At 44.4% G+C, this 20,579-nt stretch overlaps 1 protein-coding gene across 1 annotated transcript; it reads right to left on the reverse strand.

Annotated features, from left to right (window-relative positions):
• Window positions 1-1,615: 1,615 nt before the first annotated feature.
• LOC113567331 lies at window positions 1,616-3,976 on the reverse strand. The gene is made up of 3 exons (XM_026994785.1): window positions 3,518-3,976; window positions 3,168-3,462; window positions 1,616-3,118 (listed from the first exon to the last, which is right to left on the reverse strand). The coding sequence occupies exons 1-3, from the start codon at window positions 3,715-3,717 to the stop codon at window positions 1,856-1,858; spliced, it is 1,758 nt and encodes a 585-aa protein (XP_026850586.1). The 5' UTR covers window positions 3,718-3,976; the 3' UTR covers window positions 1,616-1,855.
• Window positions 3,977-20,579: the final 16,603 nt, after the last annotated feature.

The raw sequence follows: 20,579 nt of genomic DNA on the forward strand, positions 1-20,579 counted from the left end.
GCTGGCATTCCAATGTTTCTGTTGGACAACAACCAGAATCCCATTCCCAAGTGGATATCCAAAATTGTAAGCCACAGGCGCCCGCTTCGTTTTCCTCACCTACAACAACGCACATGCAACCTCACGGCCGACTGGAAAAGCCGTGTCAAACATTTGCAGAGAATTACCATGCCGAAACTTAGGACTTAATTTTATTACTAGAAATAGTACTACTCCCACGATTAACGGTCGTTTGCTGAAGCCTGGCAGCGTGAAAGCTTTTGTTGCGAAAATCAAGTGAAGTTTGTAACTGTGTTTGGAACATGGCTAAAAAGCTGCGAAAGCCGCCGGAGGAAAATAAAGCGTTTAATTCTTAGAATAAAGCATCTCCGACCACCACATAGGAATATTCGATACAAAAAAAGAAGCTACTGTGAGGAAATCTATGTTGTTTCTTAAGGTAATCTATATGTTTTTACATAACCCAAAAAGATTTGACCAATATATAGCTGCCATAGTATAATACCGATAGTATGATCCCAAGGCTCTGTGAATGTAGAGGAACTGTGGCAACCTTGGGGTAGGACGAATTAAATGACGCACGGTAGACGGTATTCCCCAGAACATTGTTGTGCTCTGATCTGGCACTACAGGGAGCTAGTTAATCAGTTAATTACAATAGATGATTATTGAAGTACCCAGAGAAGGCATCTATAGGATCTGCTGATAACACAAAGTTTGTTTCCCAGTCAGAGCTCAAGTGATTATCAGTTGCATGGCGGAAGATGAACTGGCAACGGAGTCTTGTCCTCACTTCTAGTCTATCTCTCTGGTCTATACTATGGACACCAAATGCGTTCTGGGTTGTCAACTGCAGTAACTGTAAAATCACTGAAGGCTATATGTCCGATGGCTAGCCAACACAAGATTCGATGTTCTGAAAGTCTGCACCGGTGCAATGGCTGTCCGATACCAGGAATGGAAACATGCAATCAGTTTACCTATGGGCCCCGACATAAATTCCGTTATCAAGGTGATGTGCACAATCTTTAGCCATCGCTGAGGCATCTGCTTCGTTTTCCTCACCTACAACACCGGATGGGCCTGTGTGCCAAGAACTCTTCAACGAAGGATGCACATTCTGCTGCGATCCATGGTATATTGTCTGAACTAATCATCCGAATTTCAAAGGAATTTGTTAAAATAAAACAGATTTGTTTGCCATTTGTTTAATGGCAACGTAATTGTGATACAATTCAGATACAATACTCCAAATTAGGCTTTGTCTATATTTATCCGTTCCCCTTGGTAAAAATGTTTTATATTTCTTCAGTACGTCGTCAGCATTCATACAGAAGACATTATACAGCTCAACAAAAACTGTAAACTTAAACAAGCATTTTTGCATCTTTTTTTTTGGCAGATATAGTAGATTTTTTAAAAAGGCCTTTCAATATAATTCTCGTATATGGTACAAAAAAAACTGTGAGTTGTTTATAAAACAAACATTTATCCGAAGACGGCATGTAACTCAATTATATAGTCATTCGATTTGGATGACAAAACTTAAGCTTAGGTAAAAAAAAAATAGTTTATAAAAAAAAGCTCAAGCTAGGTTCCTTGGTAATGCTTTCAATTCAATGCTAATGCATTAATTAATCACTTATTAAATTTGCGACTTGCGTTGATCATGTTATATATCAAAATAGTCGATGTATATGTATGTATGTACATATGTATATACATATGTCACCTTCCTGTAGTTCTAGTAGTCATAAAAATATGAGATAATATCTGATTTTCAATTAGTTAATTATTTTGTTAACGACAGGAAACAACACTTGTAGAACAATAATGTGCCTAGAAGGTATGTGGGCTACTCTTTGAGATTGCTCAGGCAAATGCAGTACAATTTGTCGGTTTTGTCGTCGATGCAGGTGGCATCGTTCTCATAGGAATCGAGGCGACTTATAGACGTAACATTGACCTCCAAAGCTTCTGTAACATTATTGAAGACGACTGTGGCCCGGAAATCGGCACTGTTCTGTTTTACCTTGAACATAGTGCGATATACGGCAGTCTCGGAGACCGACATATCATCGTGGAAGTTCTGATCGAGGGGGATCAGAATTTCGGTTTCGTGTACATAAGACAGTGATAAATTGGCACAAATTGCACTGAGATTCCTGCCGCTGAGGTATTCGTTGATGCGGTCAATGACCCTAGGAGCGATGCGTAGGGGCCAGTCGCCGGAAAGCCTCTTGTAGGGCAGACAGGTGCAATAGTGCTCCGGTATGCCAGCATCTTCGCATGACCGATGCTCGTCCATGGGATAGAAGACCGAGTGACATTTGGGGCAATCGTGGGACTTGGGCAGCTCCGGTTTCCGGCCATCGGTATCTCTATCTCCGCCTATCTCTATGATGTGCTTCAGAGTGTTGTGCAGATCATAGTTGGAGGTCAACCGATGCTGATTCAGTTCCAGGGCCTGGGCATATTCGGGGTAATGGGCGCGGAACCAGGGCGGCAGGTAGATGAACATTGAGGGAAGTCGCGACTCCAGAAAGCCACTTTCCAAGTACATTAAATCCCCCCAGCGTGTACCGTGATCGGAGAGAAATATCACAATGCTCTGCTCGAACACGCCATCAGCCTCGAAGTCCAGCATGTACTGCAGGACGTAGTCCTCCATTTTCGATGGCATTCGGTAGCTGTCATGGCTGAAACTGTTCGACCAGAACAGGCCCCAAATGGGTCGCTCATCCACGTACCGCCTGGCGAACTCCTTGCACAGATCGTAGGCATAACTGCTCGTTTCCCGGCGACCAATGCAATATCTCATCGAGCACTCGGCACACTTCCATGTGTCCAAATCCGACTCGACTGCCTTCTGGAGAGGCCTGACGTAGTAGTCCGTTGGCTGCTCCTTGAAGCCAGGCTTAAAATAGTTGAAGGTGTTCATCCCAGACTCGTCCTCGGCAAACGCCGTCAGGTAGCTGGCGTTCCTGAAATATTTCCAGATGAAGGGGATCTGGTCCAGACAGCCTTGGGTTTCCCAGTCACAGACATTTTCCCTGGCCGACTCGGGACTATAGCCGGCCAGAAGAGCCATCAGATTGGGAAACGTGTTGTCGCCTATCTGGAGGGCCAATTAGTTGCTGTCACGGCCATGGTCCTTAGTCACTCACCTTGTTGTATCCCTGAAGCTCGTACCATCCACTGCGCGTGAGAAAGTTGTATACTTTGGGCATGGTGCGCCTCAGATTGATTCTCGATAGACTGTCGATGCCGAACATGATGACGGACGGCTTCCGCTTCGATGGCTCTAGGAAGAGTCCTGGCGGCGGGGCCTTGTACTGGACGAGCGTGTAGGCATCGCTCTGCAGGATGTGCGACGTATTGTCTATCCGATGGCAGCCCAATATCAAGCCCTGAACATGCACCGGCACCACATAGTCCTGGGAGAAGTACTTGCGATCCACGCTAAAGACAAGAATTAGGTTCCGAGGCAAACCAAATATCCCTTCACGTATAGTACCTGTCGTAGCCGTCAGACGAACTACCTTTTATCTCCTGGTAATAGCAATTGTACTCAATCTCGCTCGATTTGAGCAGCAGGGAGGCAAGAGTCTCATTGATGTGCAGCACATAGCGCCGTCTGATCACATCGTAGATCGGGGTCACCAGGGCGGTGTCGTTAGAGCAGGGCTCGTACACCATAGGCTTGTAAATGGCCATTGCGTCCGCCCCAAAGGGGTCCACATACGGAATCTTGCATTTTGAGCTCTCCACAAAGTACAACGGCAATGCAGTTACATCGCTCACATCGGTCCCATCGGTCCCATCGCTTTGAAAGCCATTTGAATCATTCGTGTCCTCGGAGTCGTCTAGGATTGTTGTCACTGGTTGAAGTGCTCTAAATTTCGGTGACGGACCATCGCTCTTTTGCTGTGGCAAAAACAGTAGACAAATCGCAAAGAAACAACAGAATACGATCCATTTATATATTGGACGGAACCCGGAGCCCATGTTGCGCAGAGCAAGAAACTCGAAAGCCGACTGACTATTGTACCAACACCACACCTTTAAAACATTTACTGATAGACTTGCCGAGCTAGTACATAGGTATCGCTGTTGTCAACTCATTGACTGTTGAACTCCTTCCCACCTGTTTAATATCTTGGGGCTCCCGATTTTTTGAATCTATCAGAAGTAAATTGACATATTACCAATTGACAAACGAGATTACATACCAATCAATATCTTATCAGCCCCAGCCCAACCACAACCCCCGCATGCTGACATCGCGAAGTGTAAAGGTTATCAATCGGAACCCACTGCGTATGCTTTTCTGCCGAAGAGCATCATTATCCGTGAACCTTGCAGAGTTATTTCCAAAGAACTTGTCCCATAATCGCTGACAGTGAATGATTGATTAACTGGAAATTATTATCTCATTCATATGCCCTTCGTTATACCTTAGCCAAGGGTTATTTGAGTATTGAATAGATTCTCCGTAGAACTAGGGCATCAAATGACAAATATTTATCGCATATTTTCCTTACAACTTCAGTTGTCTTCCACCAGAAACGATAGCAGCATATCGCAATTTTATTTTGCGCGCCGTGTTTCTATTTGATCGAAATGATTACGGTCAATACCTTCTACATTCTTCAACTTGATCCCACCCTCCGACAAAGAAACAGTTTTGGATAGATATTTATCCTGCCCAACACGACTTAATAGACGAAGAAGGCCAACTAAGCATCACAGAGCTGTTTAATAGTGTCAAAGTCGACTTTGCTTATATAATGGGTTCGGAAATTCGGGTAATCGACTTGACTCGACTAAGATAACACTTTAGTGTGATTTTTTAAAGTTTTACATTGCTTTTGGGTGTAGGTTTTGCTTTGGTTGTTATTTACTTGAACAGGGATCTCAATTACACTCTAAATCAACGTATCCATTTTAGCGAGAATTTAAATTTGATAAGTTGCTTACAAATGTAAATTTTCAAAAGTTCGCGCCAAAATCGTGGACTGCGTTGGTATTTCTCAGTATTTTTAAAATACTATGAACGGTCACACTCGCCGTACGTTCCTTGGGATGGGAGATTTTGTCATTTAATTATCGATAAGTAGATAGGTTAGCTATCTACCCGCCAAATTCAAATCGATTGTACATATTTTCGGTATATTTCGGTATATAATGGTATATTTTACCGATTTAATCAATCTATTCAATTTCATGTTCAACGTTCTATAGAAATCCAATAAAAGCAAGTATTTAGAATAAGCCAGTTAAGTAGAAAATTGATTCATTAAACGGATAAAATGATGTGAGCTAGGCAAAATGTTCCATATAGCTTGTTATATTCCACGGAAGATCAAAAACGAGGAATATGTAAAATATACGGTATATTTTTGAAATGAGACGGTATATTTCGGTGCCGTTCTGAGGGTCACACTGGTCTTGACCAAAATTTTTTTTCGCCGCAGTTCGCTTTTGCAACAATGAGTCCCATTCCATACACAAACATGTTGCTAATTCCATACACAAATGTTGCAGCAACATTTACTTGAAACCCGTATTTTAATCAAAATAAAATACATTAAGGTAATTAAAAGAAGCAATCTTGTAGAAAATGCATTTATCTATGGGATAAAGCTAAGTGGGCATCTATAGCTTGAAATGTAGGCAATCGCCGAAGTTTCGCTCTTGCAACAATGAGTCTCATTCCATACACAAACATGTTGCTAATTCCATGCACACATACCCTGGGGGAAATGGATGTTATAGAATTGTGAATACGTTTGTCTTCCAAGGCTCAGTAGGTATCAGGATCGCTATAAATATATACAAGATACTAATAATGTACTTGAATATGTCTAACGAATATCAATTTGAGAAAATGTGTTAATAAATTACGTTTGATCTTCATATGAAATTAGCAAAATAGGGTGTACCAAGGCTATACACGCATCACGTCTTCAAATACCAGCAACATTGCGACTCTTTTTTTGTTGAACTTTTTCGTTTAAACCTTTTTTTACAATAAATACAATAAAAGCAAGGATTAAAAACTAACCATTCTTGAAGAAAATGTATTCATCAATGGCTTAAAATTATGTGGGCAGGGCTAAATGTTTCATATAGCTAGTAATATTCGACGGAAGATCAAAAACGGGGAATATGTGTAATAGAACTTGAGTTGGTCAGTATATTTACGGTATATTTTTTTAGTGAGCCGGTATTTTGGGGTATATTTCTGAGGGTGGGGCGGGATATTTCAAAGATAACTCCGCGGTCACACTGGAATCACTCATCAACAACGGTCTGCGTCTCGCAAAAAATTTAAAATAAATAAAAATGTAGTAGAACTGTGCCTCAAATGTCGTGGTCGTGATCCGTGTGCAATTGTCGTGCTCGAAATTGAATGTGCGCGAATTCAGCCGTGCAACAGAATCGAGGCGGCGCCACCGCGACGCCAAGCCAAGCCGAGGCAAATCAAAGAAAGAAAAATATCCTTTGCCCACGCAGGATGGCTGTGTGAAGCAAATGGGAGAATAAGTCGTCAAAGCAGTGGTAGCAGCTGAAAAAGGAGAATAATAAGGGGCAGTGGCAGGAGGGAGAAGCCAAGCCGCAACTGCTGCAAGAGGATTACAATAACAACAACAACAACAACAGCTACATGAAAGTGCTTTCGATATAAGAAATCCAACAGCAGCATCACAAGTGTAATATGTGGATGATGTTGCAACGTTGCGGCGAGTGCAACGCAGAGTAAAAGCAAAGCAAAAGCAGAACAAACAAAACGAGAGAAAGAGAGGTAGTGTGTGCTGTGTTTTCTCGCTCGCTCGCTTGTCAGTGTGTGCGTGTGCGAGAGTGTTTTGTCATTGTGTGTGTGTTTGTGTGCGAGTGTGTGTGAGGGCGCCCCCTTACAAAAAAATTATCGTTTAATTTCTTTCGCTTTTGCCACAAGCGGGTGACTTTTGTGCAACTCTGCCACAAAAGGGGATGTCCTCTTAAGCGGTGGCTACAACAACAACAACCAAAGGAGCTGCACCAGCCACCACCCACCACGCTTCTTATCAGCCCACTGATAACCCGAGGTCGCCGACGCTGCCGCCATGAACTGATTGCCACAAAGAGGTAAGTGCAGACAGTTAGTAAGACACCTAACAAAACGATGGTTTGACCTCCCTCGCTGCAAGACGTGTAGGAAACGAATGCCAAATTTGCCAAAAAAAAATAAATTAAAACACGTTTGCCAACGCCAGCCAGTGGCAGCGGCAGAGGCAGCGGCGGCTGCATTCAGCGATCTCCAATTAAAGTTGCAGCTGAAAGAAAAACCGGCATGCCGGCTGCTGCCTCCGCATCTGCTGCTGCTGCAGCGCCTGCTGCTCAAAAGTTAAACGAGCCAAAGAACAAGCAACAACAAACGGCATAAATACGAGTAGGGGAAGCCGCTTGGAGGCTCTGGGATTCGAGGCTACAGATACCCTGGAAGATCTCGCGTTTGTGCGGCATTCAAGATATCTCTGAAACTTTTATGCTAAATCAATCACTCTGTTTTCCATTTGCTGTAAAATATTGCAGAAGTTAAAAAATATTTGTTTTAGTCTCGTGGCAGCTGTATGATCTAGCAAAGAATGAAATAGTGATATATTTTCGATCAATTTGGTCTAAGATTTGTATGCATTTTCCAAAACATCGTTCAGGCCAAAGTCCGCAGAGTTAGACTTTTGCAATGAATATTTCCGAAACATGATGAAAATAAAAATTTAAAAATCCACTAACTTTGGCTACTTTTTCATTATTTTATTCATTCATAAGCCTGCCCTGCTTCGATGCCCGCCTTCATCCTTTTTCAATGCCAAACACCTCCTGAAACGAATATTGCCCTCCGTACAGGGTATAGGAAACTACGCACAAATTGCAAAGGCAATTCATGAATATGCATGAGTGTATGTGTGTGCATAAACGTGTGGGTGGCTGTGTGTGTGTGTGTGTGTGTGTGTGTTGGCCGCACTTTAAATATTTCAGCCAACTACACACAAAGTTCTCCTCTGGATGGCGGCCGTTTTTTTCTGCGCCGCCAACTTTTGAAATGAAAAATAATCATAATAAAGGGCCGCTGCTGCCGCCGCTGCTGTGGAGAGCAAGAGATGAAGAAGGCTCCTCCAACAATGCCCCACGGTCCGTCCCCCACACCCACTTTTTTTTGCAGGGAAATCCTGAATGTATGAATGAGTTAATCAGAGAGAGGGAGTGGGAGGGAGGCAGGGAGGGAGAGGAATAGCGCCAAAAGGCAACAGTCGGCAGACGAGACGCAGCGTCTGCCACAATGCTGGTTGCTATCAACAACAACAAACAGCGAAAACAATACCCACTAAAGTTTCACTAGCATTCACTAGCAATGAATCGGAAGATGGAAAAGCCAGAAGAGAGCTCTTTGATGATGACTTTATACCCCCCATTTATACCCTTTTCCGAACCAAGGGAGGCACTCGTTTAGAAGGGCGGATAAAGTTTATGCAATACTTTGAATATTTGCATAAAATTCGGGATCCATGTAAAGCTGAAAAAGGCTATATACCCTTTGTTCCAGCAGGGGCCTGGAGGATGTTCAAATCGGTATAGGATAGTGCTTATTTCAAAGAATGATGGATAATGATGAATGTAAGAAATATCTGCCTGAAATTTCAGTCAAAGAAAACTACTTATTGCTTCCTATGGAAATATCTATCTGATCTACAGATACCAACCTCATGAATGCACCATACTACCCCGCACTGGGTGGAGGGTATCCCCAATGTTATGACAAAGATTCTGACGATGATTCTCTTCTGCCATACATTGCGATGGCATTCTGTGTGTTTTTAACGGGTTCGCTTGTTACATTTTTCGACATTTTTCGCCATTCACGTAATTGTTAGACCCAGAGCCAGACCCAGAGCCAGAGCCGGAGCCGGAGCCGGAGTCAGAGCCAGACACACTACTACTCAACCGGAGGCTCTACTCAACCGTTTGTGTCTGTCTGTCTGTCTGTCCATCAGCAGGTTTCCAGTGCCCCCTCCGCTACCGTCTGACTGTCTGACTCCCAGCTCCATTTCCATTCAGGGTCTCTCCCTCTCCCCCCCTCTCTCTCTCCCTGTGTGTGTGTCTGCCTCTCCATACATTTTTTTTCAAGCTCAAGAGCACTGCCGACAGCTGATGTTGGACCCCTGTTCCTAATTCTCGCTGCTTTGGTCTTTTCATAAATTTGCATTTGCGGTCCAGGCCAGACCGAGGCGGTGGATTTTTTCATAATTTGTTGCACAGCACAGGCCACGGTTCGTTGCACTTTTCTCAAGCATTTGGGCACAAGTTTTCGGTTGAATTTTCGTGTTGTACTTTCCAGAATTTACACAACAGTAAAACGAGTAATCGCATGGCAATTAAAATTTCATTTACCCAAACCCAAACCCCATCGAAAGATATCGCACACAAACCGCAGCATTAAAATTTAACCACACAGCAGGTTCTGCGTCCTGGTACTGCGCTGCCACTTTGGGGCAAGGCACTTACCGCCGAACCTGCCACCGAAACCCCAAAAATTAATTGAATTGAGACACAAAATTTACAAGGGGCTGATGAAAAAAAAATTAGGGAGAAGGGAAAAAAAGGGAATAATTTTGTGTAATTTTGTGTGGTGGCCGTCACATCAAATACATTTCATAATTTTATTAACAGCAGCAGGGGTTTTTTGTGAAGGTCCTTTGAGGCATTTAATGTCCTACAGGGCCAGGGATAGGGACACATGGTTACAGGGCTGCGTCATCCTTGGAGCGGAAGGGAGGAGTGTGAAAAGCTGAAATGGCGCTTAGGGCCAGGCCATAAAACGATTGTCGCACTGTCGCACAACCTTGCAGCGGAGTTGATTCGAACTTCACTTGAATTTTCGAGTGTGCCCCGGAGTGTGGGTGCCCCGGAGTGTGGGTGTGCTAATGACACCGCACTTAACCCATGTCTCACAGAAATGGGCGTGTCGAAACGCGGCCTAAACAGGTAGGCAGCACATTTTTATGAGCACTTGACGAGGCGCTGCTTATCACCCAAAACACCTACTCAACACTGGCCCCAGGAGTCGCCGTCTCCCTTGCTCTCGCTGTGATATCTCCAGCTGCATCTCACTCGCTCCCACACTGCTTTCTCGCTGTGCCTCTACTGCTTGCTCTCCTGTTTCGCGGTTTCCCTGTTTATGCGGAGTTAATTTTGCAAAATCAGTCCATGAAAATCGATCAGGAAAGAACTTAATTCCTTAGAGAAATTAGAAGGCAACTCCTAGATTTTATATTTATATATTTATATAAATTATTTTAGCCGAGAGCCGAACAGCAGGGATTTCTGGCAAAGCCTAGTTCTGATTTCGTGAATTCCACGCATCGTATACGCCCCGCATAAACACTGGATCACTGTGCAGCTCCTCTTTCTCTTGCTCTGTCTCTGTCTCTCTTCCATCTTTCTCTCTCGCAGCTTAACACTTGAGTTGGCAATTTTCACACGGCTTTAATGTCTAGTTTTATGGCTGATATGCCAGTTAGATAGAGCCTAAGCCGGGCTTAAACTCTGACCAGACTTGGCCCGTTGCCGCCCCCTACCGACCGACAGAGCTCGCTTTTACATCTGTTTTTCTTCGTTTTTCCCAAGGCCTGGCCAAAATGAAAGCATTGCCAAAGAAAATAGTGGAGAGGATGGAAAAACTTGCAGGCAAAGTTTTCCATTTGAGGAGGCGGAAGGGGGGACTCAAGATGGTACATATTTTTTTTACAGATCTCCAAGTTGCATGTTGTCAAAATTGCTTTGACGTTTTATTAGTTTCGAGCGGAGTGGAGCCCCCGGGCAGTCCCGCACTCCAAAGCCATCATCATCGTCGTCGTCATCATCTCCATCTCCATGGCGAAAACAGAGAGTACAAATCGACAGAAAATTTACATAAGAAACGACGTCTGAAGGATGCTCCACAATGAGAGAGTGCTGGGCACAGCTCACTCCACTCTAGACGGCGCTAAAAATAACAAAAAAAAGCGGCCCAAACCCCAAATGAATGCTGACCAAAAGCGAAATGAATATGGGAATATTCAACGAATATGCAACGAACGGGATAGACATATTCGAAAATAGTTTGTGGCTTGTGAAAGAGCCGGTGACCGCATTAAATATTTCCCGCTTTTTTTTGGAACGTTTCCAAGCAATCCAGGAACTGGAGCCTCCACCCCCCAGGGACTCCTAAAGAGATTTTAGATCTTTTACATATTTTATTGCCCTTTTTTCCTATGATGAAAAAATAAGTATAGATTCCAATTTATAGAGTATCTGTGGCACGACTCTCCGTAATGTTCGGGTAGGTTCAGGCTGTGCTTCAACGTTATTTTTCTAGCCACAAATGAGATTTGTGAGGGGCTATTTTCGTGGCAATTGCAACCAACGGTAAATAAACCAAGAAAAGTGCACAAAAATACCATTTGGTGGAGTTTTCGTACCCTACTGTCCAGGTAGAGGGGATTCGCCGAATGATGCGAAAGAGGTTTGGTCTACACAATTTCCCATAAACGAGCGGCTGGCACGAAAAGAGACCATCGTGGTGGATGGGTTTCGGCATCTTTTATTTGGAAATCTTCGAAGAACAAGGAAAATACCTGCTTTAAAGTTCGATAACTTACTTTTTTGTGTTTTTGATACCACATATTCCAATACTTCCTGAAATTATAGATGATATACGATTTATGTGTGGAATATTTAGTCTCAATGAAAAGTGCTGCCCATAAAATCCCAGAAGCATTGCATACCCAGGGTATCTGTAATACGACTCTCACTAATTGGTGGTGCCTCTCCTTTCTATGCGGCAAATGGAGCACACGGCGTGGTGGGGCGGTGTGGGGCGGGGCAACTCCCCAAAATGAGATTTGTGTGCAGCGCTGGCTATTTTTGTGGCCATTGCAAGCAGCGACAAAACTAAAGGAAAAAAAACAAGCCGAAAAAAAACCTCCATGACAAATAGTTCAAAGGCCCTGCTGTTCGCAGAGAAAGAGGGAGAAAGAGAGACAGGGAGGGAGAGGGAGAGAAAGCCGCAGCAGCCGTCAAGTGTGTTCGTTGTTTTTGTTATTTTTAGCAGAACGGCTGGACGCACCCCAGGGGAAAAGAGAGCCCCAGTCCCAGGCACAGTCCCAGTCCGAGCCCTGCCACATGTCAGTGGAAATAATTAATTCATTGCAATGGCCAAAAAGAGGTATTTTTTTGAGGTTCGACCTGGAAATGGGTCAACCCAAGCAACCGGCCGGCAGTTTCCTGCCTTTTGTCTTTTGACGATCATGATTATGACGACGCCCTCATGGGGCACACCCCACAAATGCCACCACACACACTCAACCCAGTCGATTTGCCCTTTTGGCCTCTGCCCCAGAATCTAGATAAATTTGATTATTGCGTTTTGGTGGCGTGTAAATTGTTGCAACTTGCAATCAACCAATTTCCATCGGATTTTATCGATTATTGTGGGCCTCTTAGGCCTCAATGAAGTCACGCCAAAGAAGTTCATTAAGGAAAATCGATTGCGAAACGAGGCCCTGTCTTTGGGGCTCCTTTGGCTATTCCCATTTGATGGGTTCTGTTTTTACAAGTGGCGTACAAGAGGCGGTAGATATTTCAGAGAAAGAAGAAGTCCAGTATCTAAGTGTTATTCTGGATACTCTCTGTGGTAGCAGATTCTTTATAGCCACTAACTTAAGACGTCTAAGCAGAACATCAGCCATAATAGCCATAATAATAGCCACTAATGTTGTGTGCTTTTCCGTTTCAACCATTTGGATCTCTTAGCCTCCTAAAGTCGTATGAAAGTGTCATGTTCTGATGATATTTTAAGACCACAAAAATTATGTTTGGCTTCAGTCCGCCTAAGAAATATTAGGAAAATAGTGTAGTACACACGATTTTACACATAACACATCGGTCAATAAGTCCCCGGTCTGAGAGTAGAGTAGAGAGCGCCTATAACTCAAAAGTACAAAAGTGTGTCATTCGGATCATTATTGTGTGAGTTATTGAACGATTGTGGCTGATCCTCAAAATACGCATCACTTTCGGCGAGGACCACCTTATTCGATCGAAATTTCTTCCCGAAATAGTTGCTGGGGGCCAAATCTGGCGAATACGGTGGGTGCGGGAGCAGCTCGAAGCCCAACGCGTTCCTCAAGAAGGAGTAGTCTATACGTTTCTGTTTGACCATAGAGGCATGTCCCTCGGTCAGGATCAGAAAGACTTAGGAGAGTCCTTAGGGGTCCTTAGGAGGGACTTAGGGTCCAAAGGTACCTCAAAATTCTATAGAATGTAAATTTTAAGGCTCTTTTTCGATCTAGTGCTGTAATATTGAAATGTAATCTACCTATCCATCGAAAATCAGTCGAATCTTATAGGCATTACAATTAGAATAAGTTCTCTCTAGGAATAAGAACTTTCTTTGGTGAAAATGTCCCTTAAAATGCTTTTGATCAGAAGTTTTTGTTCCAAATCTAAAGTAGTGGGTATCCTATAGTCGTAACATACCCTTTGGTGTTCTGGCTGTCTGTAATTTAACTGATTATGAGATTGTTGACTTGTGGTCTCCGCCGCGCCTTCTCTTCCTGTTCTCCTCTCTGAGCTGTTGGTGGGGATGGGTTGGAGGGGGGTGGCATGGCACTCAAAGTCGTGGTGGGAACGAGGGGGAAAGTGTACACACACACACCCATACATTTGTTTTTACAAGTATAAGCACACTTTTTACGCAGCTCCTCTTGCTATTGTATTTTATTTACATTCCGCTTTGGCGCTCCTCTCCGCTCTCCCTTCTCCATTCTCCTTTCGCCTTTTGCCGTTCTCCCGTCATGGTCAATGGCCGATGGGGCATGAGGCATGAGGCATGCGAGAGAAGGCAGCCACAACGACGACGGAGAGCTCTGGTGCCGGTGCCGGTGCCCCATGTTATGATATAATCTGCGGTTGCACCCCAAACAACGAGAATGATATTTCCTTCAGAGGCTTTCCATGTGAGCATTTCATCAACTTTGCTGCCACTGCCGCTGCATAATCTCTGCTCATTCTCTCTCCTTCTCTGTCCCACTCTCTTTATGTATCTTCAATGTAGCTTTCGTCAGCTGCCAACAGCAGCGTTCTAGCGTCTAAATTAAAAACGAAAGAGGGACAGAGAGAGAGAGAAAAAAGCACACACAAGAATAGAGAGAGACGAATCTTGTTTGGGTCGAAGCTTTTAATACTCTCTCGGAGCCGACGATCATTTGCACGACTTTTGCTGTCTGTACTTCGTCTCCGACCGCGGCCTCGCTGTCGACTCAACTTCGTTTTTTCGTCACTGCTTTGGAAGAAGCCCGTCGCTGCCCAGAAGACAATAACAAAATACACACAAGTCTTTCCCAGGAAACCAAAAACAAAGTACGTTGCTTGGGCAGGGATTTGTGGATGGAAACGAAGGAAAATATATACAAATTGGATTTGTTATACTATCCCGCAGCCTATTTCTCACCTAAACGCTATAGAACATTGCCATGGGAGTCTGTTATTATTTTAGAAAAATATATACATATACCTGCGATTTGAAGAGTTGCTGATTGAATAATCTGATATTGATCGTTTTTGACTGTTTTTCCGATTTGTATGCAAAAGGAAACTTCTGGTTTCTGGTGCTACTAGCGATCGTTCACAGGAAACCCACATGATATAGGGCCACAATCTTGCCTGAACCTGCCTGAAATATGTGAAACTTAGAGGCCTACCACTTTCCATATAGAAAGACCAACGAATAGAGCGAATACTCAGGGAATAGTTATACTGTATAGACTCTAGAGTGGCAAACACCTCCCCCTAAATCGTGATACCCTCTGCAAGGGCACTGACAAGTGTAAGAGAAAGAAAGTGTAGTGTGGCTGCCAGCGGCAAGTGCCGTTCAGTTTAACTAACGGCCTGTCTGTCCGCCTGTCTGTCTGCCTGTCTCTCAAATGGGTGCGGTGTTAGTTTTTCACGTTCTTCAGTTAGTTTTCCATTTGCCCGAAGATGAATGCAAACAGCAACAGAAGAAGCAGCAGCAGGGGTGGGGGGCTTTGGCAGGGGCTACTAAGCATAGGGAGGAGGCGGGAGGCGGGAGGCAGGAGACCTTGCAGCAGGTCCTTTTTACGGGAGCATCGGCATCCCCAGCCATAATTTGCATAACACTCGCACTTGCACTTAGTGGATGACCCAAATTTGACAGCCGCCCCCATGGGAAGGGGCATGGCATGAGGCCGCTGCTGGTGGAAGGAAGGAGGAGGCTGTGGGGCACAAACGTGTGTTGTAATTAACGCGGGAGGAGGAGAGCTGGGGGCCACAAAGGTCAGGGATTTGCTGTCTGACGGCAAAGGCGTGAGGTGAAAGCGAATTTGTTTGTAATGCCTCTCCCCAATGCCATGGAACGATGACAGAGGCACAGACGGTGGCACAGAGGAAAGCATGTGGCCGTTAAGCTCTTGCTAAATATTTCATAAATTACGCAATTAGGCTAATTTGTTTGCGGGGGCCAGTGTGGCATGCCACATGGTATGGTCTAGGACCAGCCATAGAGAATCGCAGCCTTGGAAAATTATGTGATTCATTCGGGCAGGGCTTTTATTTACTGCAAATTAAACATCCGAAGTGTGCAACTAAATATTCTCTAGTCGGGAGTCAACTGCCTGAGTCATGGAGCACCTTGCGATAAGGAAACATCTACGAATCGTGGCTGAGTCCACAGCTGTAGGTCATGACTGGAAGATAAAGACAGCCCAAAGTCCAAAGTGCTTGCTGAACGATTGTGGGCACTGTTCCCCTAGAAAACATTCATCAAATGATGTTGAAATTACCCATAAGCGAAAGGAAACACGGTCGTTTCGTACGGCATGGGCGATTCCGTATTTCGGTCGATAAATAATCTAAATTTTATTTCAAATTAGATGATAGAAGATGATAATTGATAGTAAACACTCCTTTATTAATAATAATTCTCATTTAAAATTCAAAAACAAACCCCACAATTCTAAAGACCACAAGAAGAACGCAGTCTCACCCTCCGGCTGATTCATTCCTTCGTGAATACTTGAGGCTTTGTTCCCTTTTGCTTCCACGTCTCCAAGGAACCATTGACCATCATTAACAAGTCGTTGATAAGGCACTTGAACGTCACCTGCTGCCTGTCCCTGCTGCTCGGCAGTGCCCCCCATCGTACGATGGATTTCCCCATGCAATAATCTCTTGTGCAACACACATTTATCATCGATGGCAGGGCCCTCGAATGGCATGCGATCCACAGACAATTTACGCAATGGAAAGTGCCACCATGTGTGGGTGCCACTGCCGCCCAGCCGCCCCTTCCGTCCAGTGGCGTAGGGGGGTTGGGGCGAAGGGGGACCATTTATCTAAGTTTTGCTGCCATCTCTTGGATTTTCATTTATACGGAGTGCTGCTGGTGCTCTCAATTTCCGTCTGCTGGGCGTGGCCCCTCGCCGGATCCCTGATTAATGAATGAACGAATGAATGGCGATGTCAAGTGACAGCAAATGCTCTTTAATTTACGGCTTCACTGACTCTTCGACGTAGCTTTTGCAGAGAAAGTAGAAAATAAATGGAAAGCAAGTGGAAGTGGAAGTGGAAGTGCAAGTCCTTATGTAAACCCTGACGCTGACGCTGACTCATGTGGCAAGACTCATGTGAAAAGCGACTGTTTATTGCATTTTAAAAATGCAGAATGACAGCCAGCACCGCACTCTATGCCGCATTTTCCTCTCCTCCGTCGTTTCCGGTCATTTCTCGGGCCTCCTGCTCTAGGCTGCCACTTTGGGTTTTCCCAAACAATTGTAATGGGCTTTTCCTGTTGGCCAGTGGCAGGAGCAGGCCTGACCCAAATATGTCTGCCATTTGAACGTATAATTGCTTTGTTTTCTGTTTTCTGTTCTCTGGACTCTGCTTTCTGCTTTCTGTTCCCCAAATGAAGTTGTCCAACATTTTGTACGGAACTAAAGCCCGACTTCGTTCCAATTAAAATACGAAATTAATCCCCGAAAGGGAGGACTTTCGAGGCGATTTCCTGCCTCTCTTCACTTTTTTTTGTTTAAACAAAAATCGAACAAATACGAGGCGCACATTTCGCACACGCTGCTAATTATTCAATAAACAAAAACTCAAATTGTTTAAACATTTAAGTACTCTGTGGGGCTGCCACTCTTTTCTATTTGCTTTTTAAGGGGTGACGGGGGGAGGCGCAAGGCCTGTAATCTATATATAACCCATGCCTCGTGGAGTGCCATTATGGCCATATAAATACCGCTTTAATTTATGAGATTTCTTCGATTTGCGACCAACTGTTAATTAGCGTGGCACAAGGTCCCTGCCACAGCCCAAAATGGAGGCATGGACAAGCCCCACAAATGAGGCATGGATGGCCAAACGAAGCGTGACAGCAATCTAGCCAAAAGTGGCATGCCACGCCCACAATCGTAGCCCAACCAGGCGCCAGTCAATTGGTTGGCTTTGTCGGAAGCGGGGGGGGATTTGTGGGGGACTTTTGGCTAATTGTTTGAGGCAACACACAGAGCAGACCCGACACTTGGCTTGGCTTCAGCTTTGCGGATGATCATGGAAGAAGTTTGAGGGCCCCTCCGGAAGTTGGGAACAACTTCTGATGACTCGTATAATCTTGTTGCTACACATTTCACTTGTTGATTCATTTACTTTTATTTATCTGCTGATGAATCCACTATTCATTTAATCAGAACTCTTTATCGCGATCCTGCTGCTGGTTCGTCATATCCGTGGTGAAAATTATGTATACGAATATTAGACGTTGCTGCAGCACCCACACAACCGGGGCCCCGCTCTTGCCACAGAATTAAATGCAACGGACCGCAAATTGGCAAATTGCTGCAGTGCGCCCATCATCGCATCGATGCCATTCAATTTGATGGAGGGGCTGGGAGGCGGTGCAGCCTTCTGTGGCAGTGTCTATGGTCATGATGGGACGGGAGGGGACGGGAGGGGACGGCACCCAGCGTTAATGTTGTTTGCCAACGCATTAACATGCAACCAAGGCCCAAGGCACAGCCGTCACATTACGCATACGCCGCCACGTGTCCACCTAACGGTTTGCTGTGTGTGTGTGTGTGCCGATACCCTGCTTTAGAGGGCAAGGAAGGAAGAGGCATCCTCAACATATGAAAGGGTAGATGATGGATGCCACAGTTCATTGGATTTAAGAGGGGAAATTCTTATTTCAAGCAATACAATATGGAGCCAAAAAATCGTATTTCACACGCCTTTTTTTTAAATTTGTTTTTTAAATCATCATATTTTTTTTTTATTTTGTATGTTTATTTTATTTTCAATAATACATATAAAACAGTCATCAGTCAGGAAAAATTAATAATATCCTCTCCAAATTCTTCGACCTTAATAACACGCATTTTTTGTATTTTTTTTTTAAATCCTCATAATTTTTCTTGACTGTTGACTGTTGTATAAGTTGCTCCAAAAGTAATAGCAAATAACAAATTGTATTGTTATTATTACTTTATAAAAAAAAAACTCTCACATGAAAAAAAAAAAAATAAAAAAAAAATAATCATTGTGTTATTTTGTATAATATTTTAACATTTCCAATATTTTAAACAAATTTAAAATATTTTTGAATTTTATGCACCCAAAATTAATATTAATTTTTTTTATTTTATTTAATAACTAATATTAAATATTACATTTTTCAAATAATTTGTGAATAACTAATAATAAATGGCGCATCATTAAGTGGTATCGAGTAAGAATATGTCCTTTCGCTTATGGGAAATTTGCCAAAGCGCATCAAAAATATTCGCATCCTCCCCAGTGGACCCTAGGGTATAGCCATATTCGTTAACGGAACCATCCTTCCCTTTCCTGGTTTTGTAGTGTGCATTCTGCCAATTAGTATCTAGTCGGTCGACCAGTACCCTGCCCCCCTCCCCGTCCCCTGGTGGCCCCTGGAGTGGCAACAAAGTGACGGCGTAAATAATTGAGTGGCCAAAGTGCCGGGTCCACAGACGAGTATCTGCCATGGAAACGAGCACGAGTATATGCTTTGTGATGCAAAATGGAAATGCCAAACGCCGAATGGAAATGGAAATGGGAAATCTTATCGAATTGACATAGTTAAGTCAACGACTGGCCGCCAGACAGTGGTCGCCGGGAGGCGTTTGGTTGTAATTATGAACAATTTTTAGCACTAAACAAGCGGCCATTGGCTTCCATGTGGCATGCGTCCCGCTGGGGGGACCAGCGAGCGGCCAATAAACTTGTTTCTCGTTTAGCCAACATTTTGATTGCAGCTATCGCCCACTGGCCCCAAGAAAAAGCCGCCTGATGATTGCTGGGGGGGCCATTGATTCCGAATACCAGTCTATGACGCAGCCACGGAAGGGGCCATGCTATGCGTATGCGTAATCCGCCCTGTACTTCCTTTGTTTGCACTGATATCACGGCCGTAAAGATAAGGTTCGGCGGCAGTTCGTTGGCTGTCGGCGGGTGCATTCGTCCATAGATTACGGGCCATAGATCTGCCCCCACAAAGTGCACTCCGCCTCGGAGAAGTCAACTGCTCTTAATTGTCACTTAATTGACTTTATTTTTAGTTGGTTTTTCGACTTGCAGAAGGCGGTGGCGGGGGGGGGGAGGTCAATTAAATGAAAAACTTTTCCATCTGACACACACAAAGGCGAAAAAAAGGAAAATCCAGCCGTGGACTCCACTCGGGACGACCTGGCGATGCGGTGCGCCGACTTTCTGGCGCTCTGCCTGCCTCTGCGGTCACAAGCCGCAAAAAGCATTTAACCCACATTTGGCTTTGGGCAGAAGAGACCAGAGACAGAGCCTCAGAGAGCCGCAGAGAGCTGGCTTTTGCATTATGCAAAGTGCTCTGGCCGGCACAAGTTTTTCCCGTAAGCCGCCAACTGACTTTGGCTCTGTCGCCGCCTCCATCTCCGTCTCTGGGTTTAGTTTGAGGCCAAGATGGGGTGTGTAGGCACATGTCGCGTGTGTGGAGGATAGGACGGCGATGGCGATGGCGATGGCGATGACGCTGACAGCTGCAAGTGGCCCTGGTTAAGCAGCATTTTAATTTCCCTGCCGCACACTCGCATTAATTAGCCAAAGTCCAAGCCAGAGCCAAAGCCAAAGCCATAGCCATGTAAAACGCAGAACAGATCCAGGCAGAAACGGCAGCTGGAGAGGCGAGAGGCGGTTCAATGTGTATCAAGTGACCAATTTGTGGGCCCTGGAGTGGTGCGGGGGGTGGAGGGTGTTCCCGCGGCTGTCATTTCTTTGAAATATATGGGATGCATACGGAAATTGAAACCCTACAAAAAGAGCAGACAACTCTTGGGCCGAACAGTGGTTCAATATTGCTTGAAACGGGGGGAAATGAAGGTGAGGTAGGGGTCTTGAAGATTGAGAGGAAACTCTAGGATATATACAGCCAGAGAAAAGGGCATTTCATATTTAATATTTAGTGCCAAGATTTCAAAATGAATATCAAG

Source organism: Drosophila persimilis, unplaced genomic scaffold (genome assembly GCF_003286085.1).
Source record: "Drosophila persimilis strain 14011-0111.01,24,50 unplaced genomic scaffold, DperRS2 tig00000000-arrow-pilon, whole genome shotgun sequence".
NCBI classification, from domain to species: Eukaryota; Metazoa; Arthropoda; class Insecta; order Diptera; family Drosophilidae; genus Drosophila; species Drosophila persimilis.